The sequence below is a fragment of the Pezoporus wallicus genome, unplaced genomic scaffold (assembly GCF_028554395.1).
Source record: "Pezoporus wallicus isolate ANWC-B61680 ecotype Strahan unplaced genomic scaffold, APGP_CSIRO_Pwel_v1 contig_6094, whole genome shotgun sequence".
NCBI lineage: Eukaryota > Metazoa > Chordata > Aves > Psittaciformes > Psittacidae > Pezoporus > Pezoporus wallicus.
In genome coordinates this window covers 1,334,145-1,354,437 of record NW_026635941.1, presented here as the reverse complement: position 1 = coordinate 1,354,437, position 20,293 = coordinate 1,334,145, and the positions used below count along the sequence as shown (strand labels likewise).

General features: G+C 38.5%; 1 protein-coding gene across 1 annotated transcript in view; it reads left to right on the top strand.

The window, feature by feature from the left end:
* ADAMTS5 (ADAM metallopeptidase with thrombospondin type 1 motif 5) overlaps positions 1–20,293 on the top strand; it is a 43,708-nt gene that overhangs the window by 9,987 nt on the left and 13,428 nt on the right. Inside the window, exons 2-3 of the mRNA XM_057398718.1 lie at positions 3,076–3,208; positions 17,305–17,472. Of these exons, the coding sequence (XP_057254701.1) occupies positions 3,076–3,208; positions 17,305–17,472 (301 nt within the window). The remainder of the gene's footprint in view (positions 1–3,075; positions 3,209–17,304; positions 17,473–20,293) is intronic.

Sequence of the window (20,293 nt, the reverse complement as noted above, 5' to 3'; positions counted from 1 at the left end):
AGAATCATTTATTTGCTGCTGTGGTATTTCCTAGCAGCAGCCTTTAACTAATACAGCCCTTCAAGAAATTCATTTTATCTGACCCAAAGTTAAAGTATTTCATAAATAATGAATAAAGCCTGTTCTGTTTTGTCTAGACAGCTATTATGCAATGCCTTGAAAGTTATCAGTGGGATGCTGAGATGTGTGGATATGTGTCATGCTTGGGAAGAGATGGAAATGGTGGAGGAACAGTGGTTTGATGAAGTGACTGGATTTCTAAGGAAAACCTAGGCAGGCAGGTGGTGCAATGTCAGTAACACATAGCATATGAAAAAGAACCAAACATTGCTAGGTCTGCAAGTGCTTGCATATATGCTTAGCTATTTATGTATATCTAATGAAGGTGGTGTAATGCAATCCTGTGAATAGCTTTCAAAATTTTGAGGGAGGGATTACTAACCAGCCAAGAGTCAGAAGGGCTGCTTACAGTTAACATCCCCGTTGTGATTTTTCATACTTTACACATCCCATCAGAAGTGACTCTAAGGAATTAGTTTATGAGATTGCCTGCTTAGAAAGACTGTATTCTTTCAATTAGACTTGTGTCATCAAATCCAGAGGTCTGGTTGCATTTACTGGTATAGCTTCATAGTCATATCAGTGGCATAGCTTCTTTTTTGTATGCAAATGGAAATACAGCATGTGCTGGCATAAGACATCTGTGTGCTGATATAATTGTGCCCACACTGGGAGCAGTGCTGATGTAAGTATCTACGTAATAATGACACCCAAATACAAGAAAAGACCATATGACACAGAATCTGCATGCAGAGACAAGGCCTGAATTAATGTATTTTATACTATTATTGGCACTGTCAACCCAAAAGTAATTTAGACCTCCTCCAGTAAGCTGCTTTCTGTCTGATTTATGTTCTTTTTGATACTTGTGTAAGAATTTCCATTAAACTGCTTGTATAGATTCAGTTTGAATTACACTAGTATAAAGGTACCTTACTTCCTATACAGCTTATACTCATTATTTAGACTGATTATATCACCATGAAAAGGTATTTTTATTGGTACTATGCACATGCATTTTTCTGAGTCTTGTTACTCATGCTGCTGGAGGTAAGCCACTTACAGATATGTTTACACAGAGTTTACTCTATGTAAACTTGATATGTAGCTTACTTTATGTAAAATATACCCTTAGATTGAAAAGGCCAGATTCAGAAGTGTTACATAAAGGGCTAAATGGATATGAACCCAAGCAAAAGTAATAGGAGTTTAAAGATTGTCTCTGTCTTCCTTGTTGAATATGACCTGGATGTTTGAGGCTATAACAACATGACCTCACTTAGGGCCTCTTCCAACTTTGGTCCAGAGATGCTGAAAATCATATGAAGTTTATTTGCCAAAATAAAACTGGAAAAAATTGTATTTCATTTAAAGTATTTGAAAATGGGCATCCTTATTCTGTGCCTTCCCGTAAGCCATGCAGAGCCAGGAGCAAACTCTGGGGAGCTGACTGGATATCAAGGGTGGGAGCCAGTGGGGTTCAAGAGAAAATTGCCTGCATATTATCTGCATTGCTACAGAATGGAAGTTTTTTTCTAAACCATAGGTTATACCTCTGAAAATTTGTGAATTGGAATACTTTTGAACTTTATTTCTTCTCTTCTTGTGATGCTGTGGCATTTAAATCTTGATGTTAAGTAGCACCAAGAGTGAACTTCCCAAAAAGAGTTCCCAGACACCTGGAAGTCAGAACTGATCCCAAAATTCTAGCTCCATATATGCAATACTGCTATGTAATTTTACCTTGAAAATCTCTTTATTTCATCTTGGTGAGAAAAAAAAAAACACTTTTTTTGGTAAAGAGATGCTTTGTCACAATATCTGTGAACTTTGGTTTTGACTTCAGTGGGATTTGAATCCTGTGCATTCTCAAGTTTGCCTAAATTTGAAACTTACCAGTGGACATTGTTGACCTGAAGCTTTATATAGGGTATCTGTTATTCAGATGGATTAATTATGAAAGGCTTCATGAAAGAAAGTCATTACAAAAGGAGATCTGAAGGGAAAAAGTCTTAAAAATGAAGGGGGAAAAGCTACTCTTTGATAATTTTGATAATATCTGATAATCCTGTCATACCTTGAAAACGACAATTTCATTCAACCACAGTGAGCTGCTGAAGTTACAAAATGGTGTGGTACCATGACATCTACTTTTCTTTCTCAGCCAAAAGAGCATATATATGTGCATTCAGACTAATGTTCCTCCCTTTGCTTCAGAAGCAGCACTCAGAAGTTACTGCTGATGATTAAAACACTGTCTGACCAAAGCTGCCTTCATTATTATTACCATTTTGGAACAGAAACTAAAAACCTAATGCTACCTGCGTGGTTTTTGGAGACATCCCATATCTACAAGTAGGAAACATGATCTAATTGTTGCATTAGTAAGACTAGTAATCGAGGGGTTTTACACTGTCATATAACTGACTCTTTAAGCAACCTCTGAGAATTGCTTAAATACTTGGTATATTGGGTAATACATTATTGATCATTGTACTACGTGATAGATGTGACATGAGGTTTAATATATCACAATCTAATTTCTTTAAGTGCAAATGCAAGACTTTTGGAAAAGAAGGGCGATCTCTGATTCAAGGACTGGTGAGGAATCTGAAGCTTTCTCTCTGTGCCTTGGTTTACTTTCTGTAAATAAAGAGAATATTCTATTTTTATTGTCAATGAAGAAATGGTTCTGTGGTGTGTATTTAGAGCACCTCCCTGCAAGTCTGGGCCTCTTCTATACATTGCAGAAATACAAGTTTAACTAACAAGAATTAGTTACAGAAGGTATCCAAATGCTGTTAAATTCAATGGAAACATTGCCACTGACTTTACCAGGGGTGGGATTGGATCATTGTATCATACTTTTAAACTGTATTAGGTGGAAGCTTTTATTGATGTTTTTATCCAGTTTCTGCTGTTTGCAAAGGGTTGGTGACTTTAGCCTGTTGTTACCTGTGGATGTAAACATTTATTTTAATGATTTTTTTTTTTTGTTTTTTCCTTCCTGGGCAGGATTTATGTGGACATCATTCATGTGATACTCTGGGAATGGCAGACGTTGGGACCATATGCTCTCCTGAGCGCAGCTGTGCAGTGATTGAAGATGACGGCCTCCATGCAGCTTTTACAGTGGCTCACGAAATTGGTATGCAGTGCCTTTTCTGTTCACCTGCCAAATCAAACACTTGTAACAGCTGCATTAGTAACCAAAATACTTTGCAATTAATTCCAGATTTCCCCTGGTCCAGATACTCACTTGGGGATTAAGGCTGTATACATATGCACTTCAGGGTTAACTAATAAGGGATCAGAAGGCAAGTGAAGGCGCACAGTAGGTGTTTCCTTTCTGACAGTGTCATTTCTAAGCAGTAGTTGAAGTGAAAATTCAAAGTCTGCTGCTACTGTCCAAAGATGTCAATACATGTGTCTCCTGAGAAAGCATTTGGCCCGTCTATTGTAATTCATATACATTTGGTGCACACACAGTGGAAAATAGCTCACCTTTTTAAAGTCCATGCATGCTCTACTATCATGAAACATTATTCTGGGACAGTGCGTTAACTGCACTGTGGAAAAAACAGAATTCTAATCTTTTTCTAAGTGTATGAAAATTCCACCTTTATGGTAAAATATGGTACTACTGTGAATCTTGAAACAAGTTAATTATTATTTAGGTGGTAAAGATTTAGTCAGAAAAAAACTGTTTAGGTTTGTTTCAGTTTCCACCTCTGGATAGCAACACAATGTAAAGATTTAAGATAGAATTAGTGACAGAAGAAAGTTCATCTTCTGTAATATTCCATCTGTTGTGATATATTCCTTCAGAGAGACTGCTGCCGTTTTGGTTATTTTTAATTTACTAATGCTTTGTGAGCTGTGTTCACTGGAAATCCATTTAGTATGAGGGCTGTTCGCCTTGGTGAGTGAACAACAATTTAAAAGTGGAGAACATATTTTTTAACATTCTTGGAAGGAAATAGCAAGGAAAGGAGAACTTGCAGAGAGAGCCAATTGCTGAATTGCCTTGTACCTTATGCCAAACCAAAGTAAAGTTTGCTTTGAGAGTATCATTGCAGTAGTTCAGTTTTCAAGTAGCTAGCAGGTAGAACCCAAGAGTTGTGGGCCTTATATATACAACTGGCTCAGCAACCAGGTCACCAAATACGAAAAAGCAGCTGGCATGCCGCTGACCTGACCCTTCAATGTTTAGGGAATCTAACCCTACTGCTCTTGTGGTGCTACAGAGAAGTGATATCAGTAGTGGCTGCAGTGTGATCATGTGTTGCATGAAAATATAAAATATTTGTGGCAGAATTGGTCCCCAAAACAGAAATCTTGTTTTAATAAATGAGAATATAATTCTGAAAGAAAAAGCCCTTTTAAATTACTAATTCAGAGTATTTGGAGGTAAGTGCAGCAATACATCAAATACAGCTTCGCATCAGAAGAATTTAGTGGCATCAAACCTGGATGCTGTGAAACCGAGGACGTTTCACAAGCCTTGTCTAGAACTGGGACAAGTAGATTGGCAAACTTCACCTATCACTCAAAGGCCAGTCTGCTAGAGAGTGCTTGTGTATTTTTGCATCCAGAAGAATGCTCACTGGTGAAGGTTGGCAGGCATTGGCAAGGTCAGATGAGGGACCTTCTTTCAATGTCAACCAGTGTTGATATACCTGGTGTGTGAAGAGGTGACTAATGTGTCTCGACTACCAATTTATCAGCAATAAATACATGACTAGATATAGATTAAAAATGACAGAACATACATCAGTAAAGATAGGGGTGAGCATAAATATGCATATTACTGCCTTGAATTTCACACAAAGAAAATGTAAACAAAATTAAATATTTTTAGTGACCTCAAAGCACATTTCTGAAAAAAAAAAAAAAAAAAGACATTTTCATACCTAGACATTTACAGGAATCGGTAGAAGCTGTAATTTTCAGTGTAAAAAAGGCATGAATTGAAATTAATAAATAAGTACCCTGATGGACAAAAAAAAAACCTCTAGTTTTGAGGCTGTTTAAAATACCATCTTTTTTTTAGTCCTTAATGTAAGATTTTAAGAAAGGAGGGGTGTCAAGTCGCAGAATGATCTTTGTATGTGTGGCCTGAAGTGGGAGAAGTTGAGAGGAAAACACAGCTAAAATTGCTTGAGTACTTGTATTAAATTAAAGGTGAAGAATGAAGAAAAATAGAAGTGTGGCATGGATACCCTTTAGTTAAGCACTTTGGGGAAAACCTTGCTTTATTTTATTTGGAGACCAAGTTTCTTCCTGTGATTCAGGCGTCTTAAACTTCCCCCTACCCTGTGGGTAGGGTGTAGCTTTAAGTTTACAGTGGCTTAGTTATTCAGTGGAATTCACCTGGCTACATAAGAGATGCCCTGCGAGACTAAGGGGATGCTAAGGGCTCTAAGCGTAAGACGCTACTTTCTGTCAGTAGGAATAGCAAGGTGAGCTGCTAAGTGAATCAGAGTCACCATCTGCAGTATTTTAAGTAACCATGCTACATGTGCATGTGTAGCAGATGCATCATTATTAACACAGATTTGATCTGCAGAATGGCTGTGTGTCCTCACTAACTTCCACAGGGATCTGAATGCTCTTGTTTTCTCTCTGAGGGATCCAGGAGCATTTTTCAGGATCAGATTCTTTCTCCGGAAGGCAACCAAAGTAAACGGAACTGCAGCTTGAACAGGGAGGTGCACAGCTGAGGTTGGACTGAGGTTGGATACATGCATAGGAAGCAAAAAGTTGCCAGGGTTTCTACTACTTAGATGTTTATTTTGTTTCTTTCAGATAAAATCCAAGAGTTTTGACCAGTGGTTTTTGAGGGGAAGAGTATGAATGAGTAGCAGTAACAGGCAAAATCTCCAAAGAGCTATAAACAAGAACACAGAAAGAAATAGGTGCAACCAAATTCTTAGTACAACGGATTAGCTGACAGTAAGAGGTGGATATCCATATACAAAGACTAACAAGGCTGGACATGAATCTTGTCCTACTTATATGTAGGAAAATCAGGAATAATTTGTCTTCGATGTCAAATGTAGAAAATGAGGATAATGCAACAGAAAAACAGGAGGAAAGCTTATAACTTTGAATGCGATAATCCAGTTTCTCCTCCAAATAAAAGGAAGCAGTGCTAATAGCATAAATGTTACTTTTAAATCGTAGCCTGTCAAGACATCCAGCCACTATTAGTAAATCCATATATGGTTATTTTCTAGCAGGGGACATGCTGCTGTAATTTGGACAGTAGCAGCTTTGCAGTCACAAAAACAGTCTTCTGGATTTGTGCATGAAATAATTTGAGATCCATGATGTGGCATACCGATTTTTTTTTTTTTTTTTTTTTGACTTTAAGCATCTCATTTAGCTATGCCTCCATAGCTTTCCAGGGATATCTGAGCTAGCTTAGGAGCAGTATGTCGATATTTTCCAGGTCTTTGTTGTTGTCTGTAAAAAAATTATGTTTCCTTATTTTATGCACTTCCCTGCTTCATAGAGACATCTGGAGAAAAGCGTTAACCTGTGACTGCACATAATCTCAACATTTATTTAAAGGTTTTCATAGGTCAGCACTAGTATTTTGCTTCTCCATATATCCCATGCTAAAATAACCATCAGGAAACAAAAATAACTAGATTTTTACTCTAAGGCTCTGGAATTTTGGGTTGAAGATTCGTTGCATTTACTGGTGAATTATAAGCCAACCCATGCATCCCATGAAGATAAGCAGGATCCAACATCACCAACAGACGCAGTCAATTTGAAGTTACGTTTAACATCTCTTGTGATGGGATATATCTAGTGCATGACAATGCCTTGTTTAGTAGTCTGGTGTTGCATTTTGTAATACAGTCATGGTCAGAAGTTTCAGGTGACTTTGGCTCCTCTTATGCTGGAGTCCCCTGTGCTTCAGTACAGACAGCCCACCATCCTAATGGGTTTGTTATCTACTAAAACAGAATAAGAGGAGTTCAAGAGAAAATGAGTGGAGCTACTGCTCATTTTATCAATAGGTAGTTTCCCAAAATCACAAGGAAGTTTCAAGAAAAGCCAAGGATTAAAGTTGTCTCTTGAGTTTTGATCTAGTCCTTAAATACAAAAACATCCTTCCTGCATTCTTTAAGCAGTCAAAGCTCCATTTTAGTTCAGGAAGAGTTACATGGGTCTATTAAATTATATGTATCTTTATTCTTTCCATCAATCTTGAAGAACATTTTTTTCAGTTTTTTAGAGGAGATACAGAGAAAGCCCCTGCCTTTTTGCTCAGTGGTAATGTTCATTTGACCTTTTGCAGAGTTCCTATTTCTCTATTAAGCAACCACACTGACATGCAATTACTCCTTCTATTCTCCTGAGTAATATGGTTTACTGATGTTCTTTCCAAGTATTTTATTTTTAGGATATAGCTTTGAAATTCCTACGTGGAACTAATTAAACCTGTGTTCATTAGTTTTCTTTGACTTGTGACTTTAAAGAAGGGAAGGCCAAAAGGGGCATAAAAGCAATGTTAAAATATATTGAAGAAATAATTGCGAAAATTTGCATCATAGATCATTCTCCCTGTCCACCTGGGACAGAACAAGGGGTAATGGCCTTAAATTGCAACAAGGGAAATTTACTTTAAGCGTTAGCCAAAATCATCTAACCAGTAAGACAGTTAAGGACAGGAATAAATTGCTGGGGGAGGCTGTGAAATCTCCATTACTGGAGGTTCACAGGAGCCGGATGGCTAAAACAGCTGTGGCTTAGGGGACACCGATCCTACCCTGCAGTGGAGGGATGCACAAGATGGCTTTTCAAGTTCTCCTCTCAACCTCATTTTATATGGTTACGTGAAGTTATCACAACTTACTCCACAGCTGTACTGTGTAACACCTAAAATCAAGTACAGAAACTAAAACCAGAAAATGATGTGCTTAATACCAGATTTTTTTGAGCACGCTGTCATTCTGTGGCATCTGCCACCACTGAGGAGATCACAAGCTCTGTCAACAAAGTGTAGTGCTTTATTATTATGTAAAGAAGCCATTTTAGAAGTGAGGTATCACTCCTGGGGTCCTCACTCAGGTGGTTCACTGAAATGCACCGAAGTACCATTTTGCTGAATTCTGAGTGGATTAAAAGTATTTATTCAGAGCCTTAGTGTGTATTTGAGTTGTAGGCCTCTGTAGAAGGAGGGCCATGTCTACCATGTCTAACCAACATAACCTTTATAGCAAACTCCATGATTCTGACCCTTCTTCAGAAAAAAAAATAAGCCAAGAACAATCTATGTGATATTTAAATGGTAGTCTTGATTTTGATGTCCCTAGAAGAGTCAAAAAATGCTCTTATTCCATATTTTACTTCATGCTCATTTTGGACACACTCAAAAGTAACTAAACAGAGTAATCTTTTCTACTGCTGAACACGTAGCCGTTTGATTTCAGGGCTGTCAAGATAGAGCTGATAAAGGTAAATTTCAGACTTGACAGGTACAAATCTTTTGTAGCCTTTCAAGGGGGATAGATTGCCAAGGGCACAGAATCTCACAGGCACATGAAAAAATGGTGAAGGTTGTCTAACTTTTGTATTATGTTTCCTTCATGACAAGTGAAGTTAGGCAAGTATCCAGGTAATCATAATTAGGCAGACTTGCTTTCTTAACATGACAAAAAAGAGAGTACATTCATCCAATTCTTCTCTGATGACATACATCAGGAAAATTGCTGATTCCTTCTCTTTCTTTGAAAGTTTTTCAAAGTTCCATCTAAAATTCTACTTGCAAAAACTCTTGAATTAAGCCCTCACAAACATAATCCCCTTTGGTTAAGAGAAAAGATGGGCAGTCAAAGCTAAGCCATCACAAGAGGTGAAGATTGGAACAGAAAATTTAACTGATGCTTCAAAATGCAAACATCAGCTGTATAAAAGCTTTCTAGTTAATATTTGGGGTAAAATTTCTTGGCTTGCTCAACAATATTTTGATTAACTTATGCTGTTATATGGAATATATAATTGTTCCACCTGCAGCACACATGGTGCTTAAAACAAACCTTTTTTAGTGAAACTGAGAGAGTTTGTATGGAAAAGCGGAGAGATGGAAAGGGAAAATTGGTATGATGTAAGAAAAATGAATTCTAGGGTTCTGAATATGCTTGAGCTTTTCTTTATTTACCACATACTTTTAAGTCTGAGTAGGTTGGGGATCCTTGTCTTCTTAATGTCTGTGAAGTCATTCTGTCAGAGCAGTGAGGAGATGGGGGGCAAGTTCTCAACCAGAGACTTCAGGAACTGACTCAGACACAGCACTAGCATTGCCCAAGTTTCCAGAGGTTTTCTGTAGTTGTGCTGTTCTCTGTGTACGTACAACCTCATGAAGAATTAGATGAAACGGGTGCTGTGCTTTTAAAAGCTGACATGGATCCTGAAATATCATAACTCAAAGCCAGGTACATCGAATGAAATGACAGTATTTTTGCAATCATAGGGAAATTGAAAATTAAACTGTATTTTGCCTAATGTTTCAGAACAGTCAATATCAAAAATTTTAGGGTCATGGCTTAGTGGTGGACTTGGCAGTGTTAGGTTTATGGTTGGACTTGATCTTAAGGATATTTTCCAACTTAAATTATTCTAAAAGAAGTCCACTTCACCTGTGTTTGCCTGCACCCCCAGTCTTCCACAATACAGGGGAAAGTAAGGATCACTTTCCTGCTTGACACGTACTATAGATATCACAGTATTACAGTTTCACAGTATGCTAGAGATTGGAAGGGACCTCAAAAGATCATCTAGTCCAGTCCCCCTGCCGGAGCAGGAACACCTAGATAATGTTACACAGGAATGTGTCCAGGCAGGTTTTGAATGTCTCCAGGGAAGGAGACTCCACAACCTCCCTGGGCAGCCTGTTCCAGTGTTCCGTCACCCTCACCGAGAAGAAGTTTCTTCTCAAGTTTAAGTGGAACCTCTTGTGTTCCAGTTTGTACCCATTACCCCTTGTCCTATCAGTTTGCCACTGAGTAGAGCCTGGCTCCATCCTCGTGACACTCCCCCTTTATATATTTATATACACTAATAAGGTCACCCCTCAGTCTCCTCTCCTCCAAACTATAGAGACCCAGCTCCCTCAGTCTTTCCTCATAAGGGAGATGCTCCACTCCCTTAATCATCTTAGTTGCCCTGCACTGGACGCTCTCCAGCAGCTCCCTGTCCTTCTTGAACTGATTATGTACTTTTTGTGTGGAAAGTACTTCCAGTACAGAAAGGAAGGCAGATTTACCAAATAAACAGGCAGCAAGCAATGCCATTTTTTAGATTCTTGTGCTATCTGCTCTCCCATTAATTCATTCATTTACCATGAGCTGCCATGATTTATATTATTTGCTAGTTGGACAGATGTTCAATGGATGTCACCATCTCCCACTTTTTCATTAAAATTAATATTTATCTTCCACGTGCCCTGTTAATTAGCACAGTAGATGTAGCATGGACCTCCAAGACCACATCTTTTTAATGATTATTTGAGTCTATGTGGATTATAGTGGTTTCTGATTGCATAGTCTGCCTTGCGTAGACAGAATCTTGCCTGCAAATTGTCTGTCTGAGGGTGGTGATGTATCTTTATCTTCTGTATAACAGAAGTCTGTTATAACAAGCCATTTCAGCAGAAGTTTGTTTTGTGTAAAGTCTGCAGGCCTGGTCTATGAATGTCTGATTGTGGCACTTTATGTCTGGTCCTGAAAAGAAGCTGCATTTCAGACTATTGTTTCACTCAGTCTGAAGAACTCTTTTAAACAGGAAATATTAGAAACTACCTCTGGGCTGGAGATGTAAAAGGGAGAGTGATTTTTTTAATTTTTCTTTCATAAATGATGGATAGCAGCCAAATAAAAGAAAAATTGAAGGCAAATTCAAGGAAAGAGGAATAGCCAGTTTTCTATTCTGTGCATGTTTTTTGCAATCTTGTGTAATTCAACATACTTCTGTTTTATGAAAAAAAAATCCCAATTTTATTGTTATTGCTAATGTGCGTAATTTTTTATGCAAAATTCCCATTACTTCAGGAGGAGTTCTGACTAATATCAGTGCGCAGTTCTTAATGAGGAGGCAAGTACTTTCACATGTTAGAAAAACAGTGCATGCTGAAAGAAATGGTTTTATTTTAAAAGAGTTACCTCGTACAATCTTTGTTTACCAAAGGAGAGAGCAGGCAGCTGTCTTGTGCAGAAGGTATGGACTGGTGATTAGACTAAGGAATGTTGAGTCAGGAGCTTCCTGAATCCTGATCCCATGAAGGCCAGTGACTCACTGGGTAACCTTGGGCAAATCACTTGACCTTCTTTTGTACCCCAGACAACCCCACTGAAAATTAGGTGAAGGGTGTGACCTCACTGAAAAACACATGCTTCATCAGAGCTGAGCTTCTCTAAGAAAACAAATTACAGTGCCTGCAGCATTTTTAGCACGCTGTGTCACTTTGCATGTGTTCTGTTTTCAAATTGCACAAGACAAGTGGAATTGAAGTGCAAGAGCTGTACTTCACCATGCTGTTCAGTTCAAGCACTAGAGATCTTTATATGTCTATAAACAAGTTTATTGGTTTTTTTTCCAGATGAGCCACTGCAATTTGTGTTTTAGCAAAAGCTGGGTTTTGCTTGCTGTACATTGGGGACTGTTTTATTCTCTTTATTTCTGTGCTTGAGATACCAATGGAAAATAAATGAGATTACTGTAATTTTTGCATGTAATTTTTGTGTGCTGTTCACTCAGAGGATCTCTACAGATAGTCTGGTTTAAGAAAATTCAGAAATGTCCAGACTTATGTTTTGCTTCACAGCACTCTTGGGAAGAAGATAGCTGCAGTGTAATGTGCTTCACCACACATCCAACATAGCTGTGATGCACCCCTCATTTACCCGCACAGCTCTTTGTGTCCTGATATTTAGAGAGGATGAAAGTTTTAGCTGACTTGCCATAATTGTGTTGGAGTGTTCCCACCTTATGTTACACCCCATTTCTACAAGGTGTAGGAATTCTTTTTAATCCACTGGGGGTATTATTTCCTGTTGGGCTACAATGGGTGTTTGCCTTCAATAGTTGTAAGGAAATTTGTGCAGCTCAAGGTCCACTATCAGGAATGCAGACAGTGCAGGTGAACTGGGATCCAGGTGCTGCTGACTGCTGCTGACTCCTTCATTTCTTGCTTCAGGATGTAAACAGACTGGGCTATGCCAAGAGCCCCTTGCCCATGATGTTCCAAAATATACTAGGGTCCAAAGCCTGCAGGTTGCTTTCATACTGCTTTCAACAGTTGACTGATGTAGTCACACTGTCTCGCTTCAAGGGAGAAAGAAGGCTGTGTGGAAAGGCTGTCAGTCCATTTAGGTGGCTGGTCTTTTTGCTGTATGGGAAGGAACAAATTTACAAGAAGGCTGGCTCCTCTTCACTTGCATGAGGGTAAATCCTGCCTTGTCGCCATCTGTTTCTTTTACCATTTTCTGCATTCCTACAGCATAACTTAACTAAACACCATCCTGCTGGTAAAATTATATTATGTCATTTTCACTCAGCAGGAACTGTCAACACCAGTAAGATGCTTCATTAAGTAGAAAACATCTGATGATCTACTAACCCATTCTCAATCAGTCATCATTTTTACACAGCTGCTGGAAGCCTATTTTTTCTTTTTTCCATAGCCTGGTTTGAAGTTCATGGTAGTACAGAATGGTGTGGTGCTAAAATTGGCATTGTTTTTAAAAGTCTTTGTATGATTTGTCTTAAGTCTTCACTTTTGCCCAAAGCTTTCTCTGAAATTATGCTTACGTGCAGGGTCACTTGAAAGGTCACCTGTAACCTTTTCATTTTGGTTCTTCCCACCAGAAAATGCCAGAAACCACCCTAATGTCCTGAGAAATGTGTGATAATGCCAGTGTATTCATGCATGTAAGGGGAGGGATGGGAGAGACTTTTCAAGGAGGAAGGGAAGTGTCCCTTCTTTAATTCTTGGATGCAAAAGGATGAAGGACGCAGGTGCAGAAGTACTTGATGTTGTTCTCAATTCTGTGCTCAAGAGAGCATACTTAGCTAAGCAGTATGTAGAGATTGCAGATCGCTGTGAGATTTTGAATTTTGGTTCTTTTTAATGAAATGCAAAACCAATTTTAAGAGTCACTGGAAGTTTGTCATATGCTTTAATCTGGTTTAAATCTGCTCAAAATGCCTTCAAAACAGTGGGCACTGTTAATGAGGTATGTCCTCAGTTCACCCCATTTATCACTGTTAAATACATATGTTATGCTGCACTCTAATTAAAGGTGAAGCCAGTAGCTTAACACTTTCCAGAAGATGATCCTGTTTCAGTTTCCTGTGTTTTTGCCAGAATATTTGGGATGAAATGTTCTGTGCTGAATAGTCGCCTGAGAAGCATTTCATTTCATTTCATTTTAGTTATTTACTCTGAACTTCTCCACAGAGACTAATCTGCAGTCACTTCATGGAAGGAGCTTAAAATTGGGCTGCAAGGTTTCTCATATCTGAAGGATACTTTTTTGGTCTGTATGAAGGAGGAAAAAGAAAGGAAGAACAACTTCAGTTCACAGTTCAGCGGTTATTCTCTGCAGAGTCAGCACATCTCTCAAACAGGGAAGGAAACTATACCATCTTCAGGCACAGAAGCCAGGAGCAAGCGCAGTATAGTTCCTGGCCTTCTCCAGGGGTATTCACATTGCTTGGCTGTAGGATTTGCATAGTTTAATGTAGTGTGACCACATTGCTCTGACAGTAGGTAATCTAAGATGGGGTTGCTTACAAATTGCACTGCAGAAGGAGCTAGGGCTGAAAAATTCATGTAAGAAAGAGAGAGAGGTCTTTCCAAAGCCAGGTCTGATGAAGTTGGTGCAAGGAGGAACTTAACACACACAAAACAATGTTAGAAGAATGTCATGGGTAGCAGACAAACTCAGAGATGTCCGAATTGCACATTCAAAATCATCAGCGTTAATGGGGCTGTTATCTGCATATCTGCATATCTAAAGTGCATATCTGCACTGTATTAAGTCTTTTGTTGTATGCTCATGGGGGATGTCTGTCACAAGAGAGCAAAAGTTACGAAAGGTGAAGTACAGTTACGCAAGAAAGTATTTGTATAGAGAGCAAAGTTGTGTCTCAAATGGGTGGAGCATTGCAGAGTGTTATCAGAGATTGTTAAGATTAAGTAACTTGAATTTCCCTCTACAGACTGAGCCCTTCATATCACAGAGTTTTGGGTAGTTCTGAATGGTGTTATAAAATGTTGAGCACTCTGAAACTAAGTTCTCAAGTTGGTGGTTTGCACCCAACTGTTATTCATACCCTACACTGAATATGCATTGTGTGCCATGTGGTGTTATTCAGCAGAACTTTTTAGAACACTTCTCCAGCTTTTCTTATTCACCCAGAGCTGTTTAGTACAGAGTCCAATGACTTAGGAATGAAACTACTTTTCAGCTGACAGAACCTCATTACCTTATTTCACAAGCATGCTGCAGTGAAGTAATTTCTACAACTATGAGCACTCTTGGGGCATTAAATACAAAATCATTCTCTCTGCAACCTTTAAGCATACAAGTTAGAGAAGATTGCTGTAGCAGGGCTTACATCTAACCAACATAGTGTTTTCTTGATTGCTGGTCTATTTATTTGCAAATATTTGTGTGTTTAATTGATTGGTAGTGCATGCATATTCAAGTGCATAGACTCAAGTAAAATAGAAGAAGCTGGCTCAAACTCCTGACCAGCTCTGCAAAGCACAGTGTGTGTGGTCCTGATTTAAATGACGAGCTGTGCCCTGTATTTAGGGGTCTGTCAGCAAAAGCTAGAGGATAGGCCTAAAGCCTTCTCTAGTAAATGTCTGCTTAAGTTAACAGAACACTGGTGAAATATGCTACAAGGAGTTACTTAATGTCAGCAGAAAATGGTTCTAGTTATATTACTACTAAGCATGTGTTGTGGTTCATTAACCTGTCAGCTCTGCTCATAGTTGTCAGACATGAGTTGTGACCTGATGCCATTTAGTGCATTTCTGTAAATACAAACCTAGTGATAACACTATATAGAACAGCAGCCAAAAATAACATCATCTTTGCATTTCCTGACAACGCACATTGTTGGTGTCTGGGACTTTGGCAAAGTCAGAGGTAGTCCTCATTGGCACAGTAGCTGTTGATTCATTAAACGCTTAGCCTGTGACACTTCCAAAGAATTTGCTCTATAGCTTAGCAGTGATGCACTGATTATTTGGTTACTCTGTCAGAGAAATGCATCTGTGTGAAATCATATTTTTTTGCTCAACACTAGCATTTGATTTAAATAAAACAAAGATGTCCTCTCTTCAAAGCAAGTATTTATATAGTGCTATATCAGATTGAAACTTTACGTGTACCTACTGATACTCAGCCATGCCTCAGTGCAGAATAGAAATAGCATTATCTGTCCTGCATTATTATAAGTATTTTCAAAGGAAAGGTTTTTTTACCCATCAGAAAAAATAAGCTCAAATCTTGCATGTAAAACCCACCACTAATTAGGTATGCATTCAGTATGACAGTTTGATTCATATGTTTTTGCAGCAATGTACTTGATTGCCGTAGCAATCAGCAACAGAAGTAACAGGGAAGAGAGTACTGACTCTCATTATTATTAACCCAGGTTCCTTGAATAAATTCTTACTAGCATTTATAATACTACAGGGCTTTTTATTCAAATAGTAACTATTTGAATTGATTTGGTAAATGTGTGCCCATTAGGGGAAGAGAGAATAAAAGATAAATGTCCCCTTCATTTTCCTTCCCACCTCACCTCCAGTGGGGAGGCAACAGCTGCAGAGAACAGACTGGCTGTTTTGTCATCACTGGTAGATCAGTGTCCTCTTGTCACTTTTCCAGTAACTCCATCATTAGGTCAGGAACCCAGCATGTGAGTAAGGCTGCCAGATGATACCTTGGCTTTTCTCACAGACTTCTGGTCAGATAGCTGCTTTCCTAATCCCAAATACTGCTCAGCAGTGAGTGCTGCTTTCATCTCTTTCCTCTTGGCTGCTCCCCCAAAGCATGTGAAAAAAACAAAACAGCAAGTTTATGTAAGGCAAATAAGTAAAATTGGCTGTTTTTTTTTCTTTCTCAGCCCATATTGTAGATAATATTATTGTTATTACTATTGTCATGCCTGTTACTATGGATATCAGACTATGATATCCTGCCATCAGTGTCTCTACTTATGTCACCTTACAGCTAGTCTACAACAGTTAAAAAAAAACATGGAGCCAATAATATGTAGAAGGCTTTTAGTTACTGCAGAATAATGCATCTCTTCAGCTGCTATTTAAGGGCCTCATATTTATTTCTCTGTAGTGGCTTTGATGAGTGGTCTTTGTCCTTATTATTAAAGCACTTTTAGTTTAGCCCTGGATGTCTTATTAATCATCTCCCGGCCTAGGTTGAAGACTGTGAATGTTAAGTTCAGGCTTGAGCTCCCTGCAGCTTTGGTTCCCATTCAGTCTTCTACCTCTTGGAGAGTAACTTGGCTGTGAAATAATGCAGTGTGAGCATAGAAATTAAAGTTAAGCCTGATTTTTAGAGAGGGAACGATGTGTTGCCTGCAATCTATAGTCACCCAGAGACTAGAGAAGGGGGAGATCACTGAAGTTGCAGTCACACTTAGAAAAGCTGATCTAGCCCTGGTTTGAGATCCCATGAGCATTAAGGGGTTTTACATGTTCTATCATGTGCTGCTTTGCATGCAAATTATTTTGTGTTCTGGAGTATAAATACCAAATACCGTATACATTTAAAAATAAAACTGAACAAAACTAAAAACCTAACCTAAGCAATACTAGAAAGCACCTTCTTACAAAACAAGACTCTACGTGGAAGCGACAATTTGAAATCATTATTCAGACTGTTTGGTGTATTGCAGAGGGTACTCAGACTTCAGCAAGGAGTTTACTTCAACAGTTTACATACAGTTTGTTTAGTTGCTCCATAAATATTAACATTTTTGACCCTTTAGAAAGATGCTGTAGCACCTTTTTGTACAGTTGCAGAGCATCTTTATAGTGAATTATTAGTTTCAAGTGACCTGCTTTGGGTTGCTGCTCAGAATTTGAGAATTAATTATACAGTTCACTTGACCTTGACTGTGAGCTTCAGCTGGTAAACTCTTTTATGGGTAGTCATATCATTGTATTTATTTGTTTCATTTCTGCAGGGCACTTGCTTGGGCTTTCCCATGATGATTCCAAATTTTGTGAGGAGAACTTTGGCTCCATGGAAGATAAGCGTCTGATGTCCTCCATTCTGACTAGCATCGATGCCTCAAAACCCTGGTCGAAATGCACTTCAGCAACTATAACAGAGTTTTTTGATGATGGTCATGGTATGTATTACCACACCATATGTCAGCTACATGTTATTTTTTATTGTGGTTTCTTTTTTTTTTAATAAGAATATTTTATACCAGCTTGTTCATTCCTTGCTCATTCTCAGGACTGTCTTGGAAGTGCTTGCAAAACAAGGCAAAGGTCTAAAAGGCTGACAAAGTCTCACCCTCCCTTTGCATGGTTCAAATGCAAGAGAAAAGAAAGAGTTGATGGAATGCGTATTGGCAATAATTTGGTTTGGAACATGGAGAGGTTTTTTTAAAAGTATGAAATTAGTTTTGTCCCCCCAGATGCCGCAGATATGAGCTCAGAGAGTATTTTAAACAGAGGATACAAGCTTTTTCCTCACAGAGATTAAATTGGGGGATATGGTCTACTTAGAGTTAGACTACAGATATGAGCAGAGTATATGTGTTCTTGTTGCTATTAAGGACATTTATTACGTTTATAATGCCATTGTATTTATTATGTTTATGTAGAAGGCGTGTAAGCAAGAATTAAGACTCCTCTGTGCTGTATATGGTAAAAGATTACTTCTGCTCCAGGAGCTTAGCTTCCAAGTCATGTAACTAATATGTTAAATATGTCATTTACCTTTTGGAGAGTAAGTGCAAAATTTTCATTTTCCAAAGGTAGTAATAGAAAGCATAATCTTCACTTTTTAATGATTTTTAAAGTCTTCATTGTGCTCCCAAAGCAACTGCAGTTCTTAAACAAACCATTCAAATTCCAAAATGCTGAGATAAAAATGACATAATTGAGTGAATGGATCAAGTTGTTATAGTAACCAAAATGCTTATGGATAAAAAGTATGGTATGTCTGTTGAATGTAAAAGTTTTCTTGCTTTTAAGAATTTTGTCGCCTAATTTCAGTGCTCTCTGAAATATTTCCTCCCATTTTCCTCTATTAGAGAATGACTTCATTTTTTCTCACAATTTTATTAGGTCCATTAATCTGTACTGTCCTGGTTTATGGTCCATATTGCTTTGGCATTGACTTAATATTACCAAGTCAGTTTTCACATATGAAGAAAACTTTCTTTTTTGAAGTTAGTTACTGAGGTACAGCTCAGTTCAATGGGGTAAAAAATGGGGACCTCCCTTGCCATCCATGAATGCCCTCTTAGCACAAAGAACTCTAAACTGTATTTCCTCTTCTGTTCCTCTCCTGCTGCAGGTGAGCAGAAAGGTTGTTCTCATTTTTTTGGCTTTTATATGTGACCTGATTCTTCTCTTTACTATGCATCCAGATAGTTACTTTCTCCAACAAACAAGAAAACAGAGAGCATTTTTCCAGCGTCCTCACCTTTGGCTTGTTTAAAGCTGAGTGGATGCTTTTAATTTCGACCCTTGTCCATGAGCTGGACCCAGCCTCAGTGTAAAAGGGCCGGGGGGAGGGCTGTAGCAAACAGTCCTACACGTCTCTGCCATTTTTTTTCAGTAAAAGTAGATAGGAGCTTCACATCCTTCAAAGCTGCATTATGGTTCATCGTGAGTGCTGACTTCCTCCTGTACAAGAAGTTGGGCAGTCCTCAGCTGCTGACACTTCACAAACTCACATATTCTTTGCTGCACGTAAAGGGCTTAGGTTCTGTCAGTCTCTTAACGGACGGGTTAGGGTACATTGCCCTTTCTACTCACGAGTAGTTTTCACTCGGGCATGTAGTCAGAAAGAGTTATTGATATGATGAAATAATTCATAGATGAAATAATTCATAGAACCTCTTGTCAAATAGAGGTCCATAGTCCTCTGGGAATTAATTTTATTACTGATGCTATTGGTGTGATTTCAAGTATACAACGGTCAGGGAATCTCTTCACTTGATGAATCAAGCCTTCAGGGACCTTTTCCAATTAATAGTCTTCCTTTTCTGTTAACGTTTATAATATTTCAAGTATTATTTTATATCAAAGATTTGTCTTAACAGAATACAAACGCTATCTGTGAAGTAAAAATGGAAATCAGTGGTTTAAATTCCAGTTTCTTCAAATTATTGTGCTGAAAAGACATGCGCTATTTTAGGAAGGGAATTTCTGGTTTTATTTTCTTCTTCCAGACAGTGAATGAGCCATAGCTCCATAATTCCCAGTTGTAATGTACGCTGAGCACACCAGAAACCACAGAATCCTAGCAGAGCATGACGCTGCCTTTTAGACTGCTTTGGCCTGATAAGAAAAAAAGCGCAAATGTGTTGTATTTCCATGTTTCCTTCAGAATAAGCAATGTCTCTGCTTTTTGGGTTGCTCATCTTTTTCCTTACCTGGGGCAGGTGTACTGTCATAAAGTTCAGTGTTTTCCTTCCCTTTTTCTTTTCAAGAAGGAGCTCCCCTGCAGTCTTCTCATAGAAAGAAGAAAATCCTATCTCTCTCAAGTGCCGGTAGGTAGAGGAAAAAAAACCTTGACCATTCAGGTGTAATTTTGAGCAGTACTGCAGGTGCAGTGTAGGTAAGGAAGGCAGAAAAAAGCAGTTGCAACAAAAGGATACCGGGCTTTCTTTTAGGATGTTTGTGAGTGAATTTTGCATAGTCATAGGAACCTTATGTGGGAAATCCTGAACAAGAGAAGACTCCCATTCTTTGGTAGGCAGTGTAAGCAGTTTGCACTGGGCTTTTGGTCTGAATTGGCTTGATCTTTTGAATTGTGTTTCCTGACAAAAAGGCCATGGCAGCATTTGTGTGAGGAAATAAACAAAATGCTTTATCTGCTTCTCCTTATGGGTAAGCATACTAAAATGTGGATGAAGTCCAGAAGTTTGGATCTGTGAGCAGTATTCTATTACAAAAGAACAGTCGATGTCTTATCAAAGCTGTAAGGAA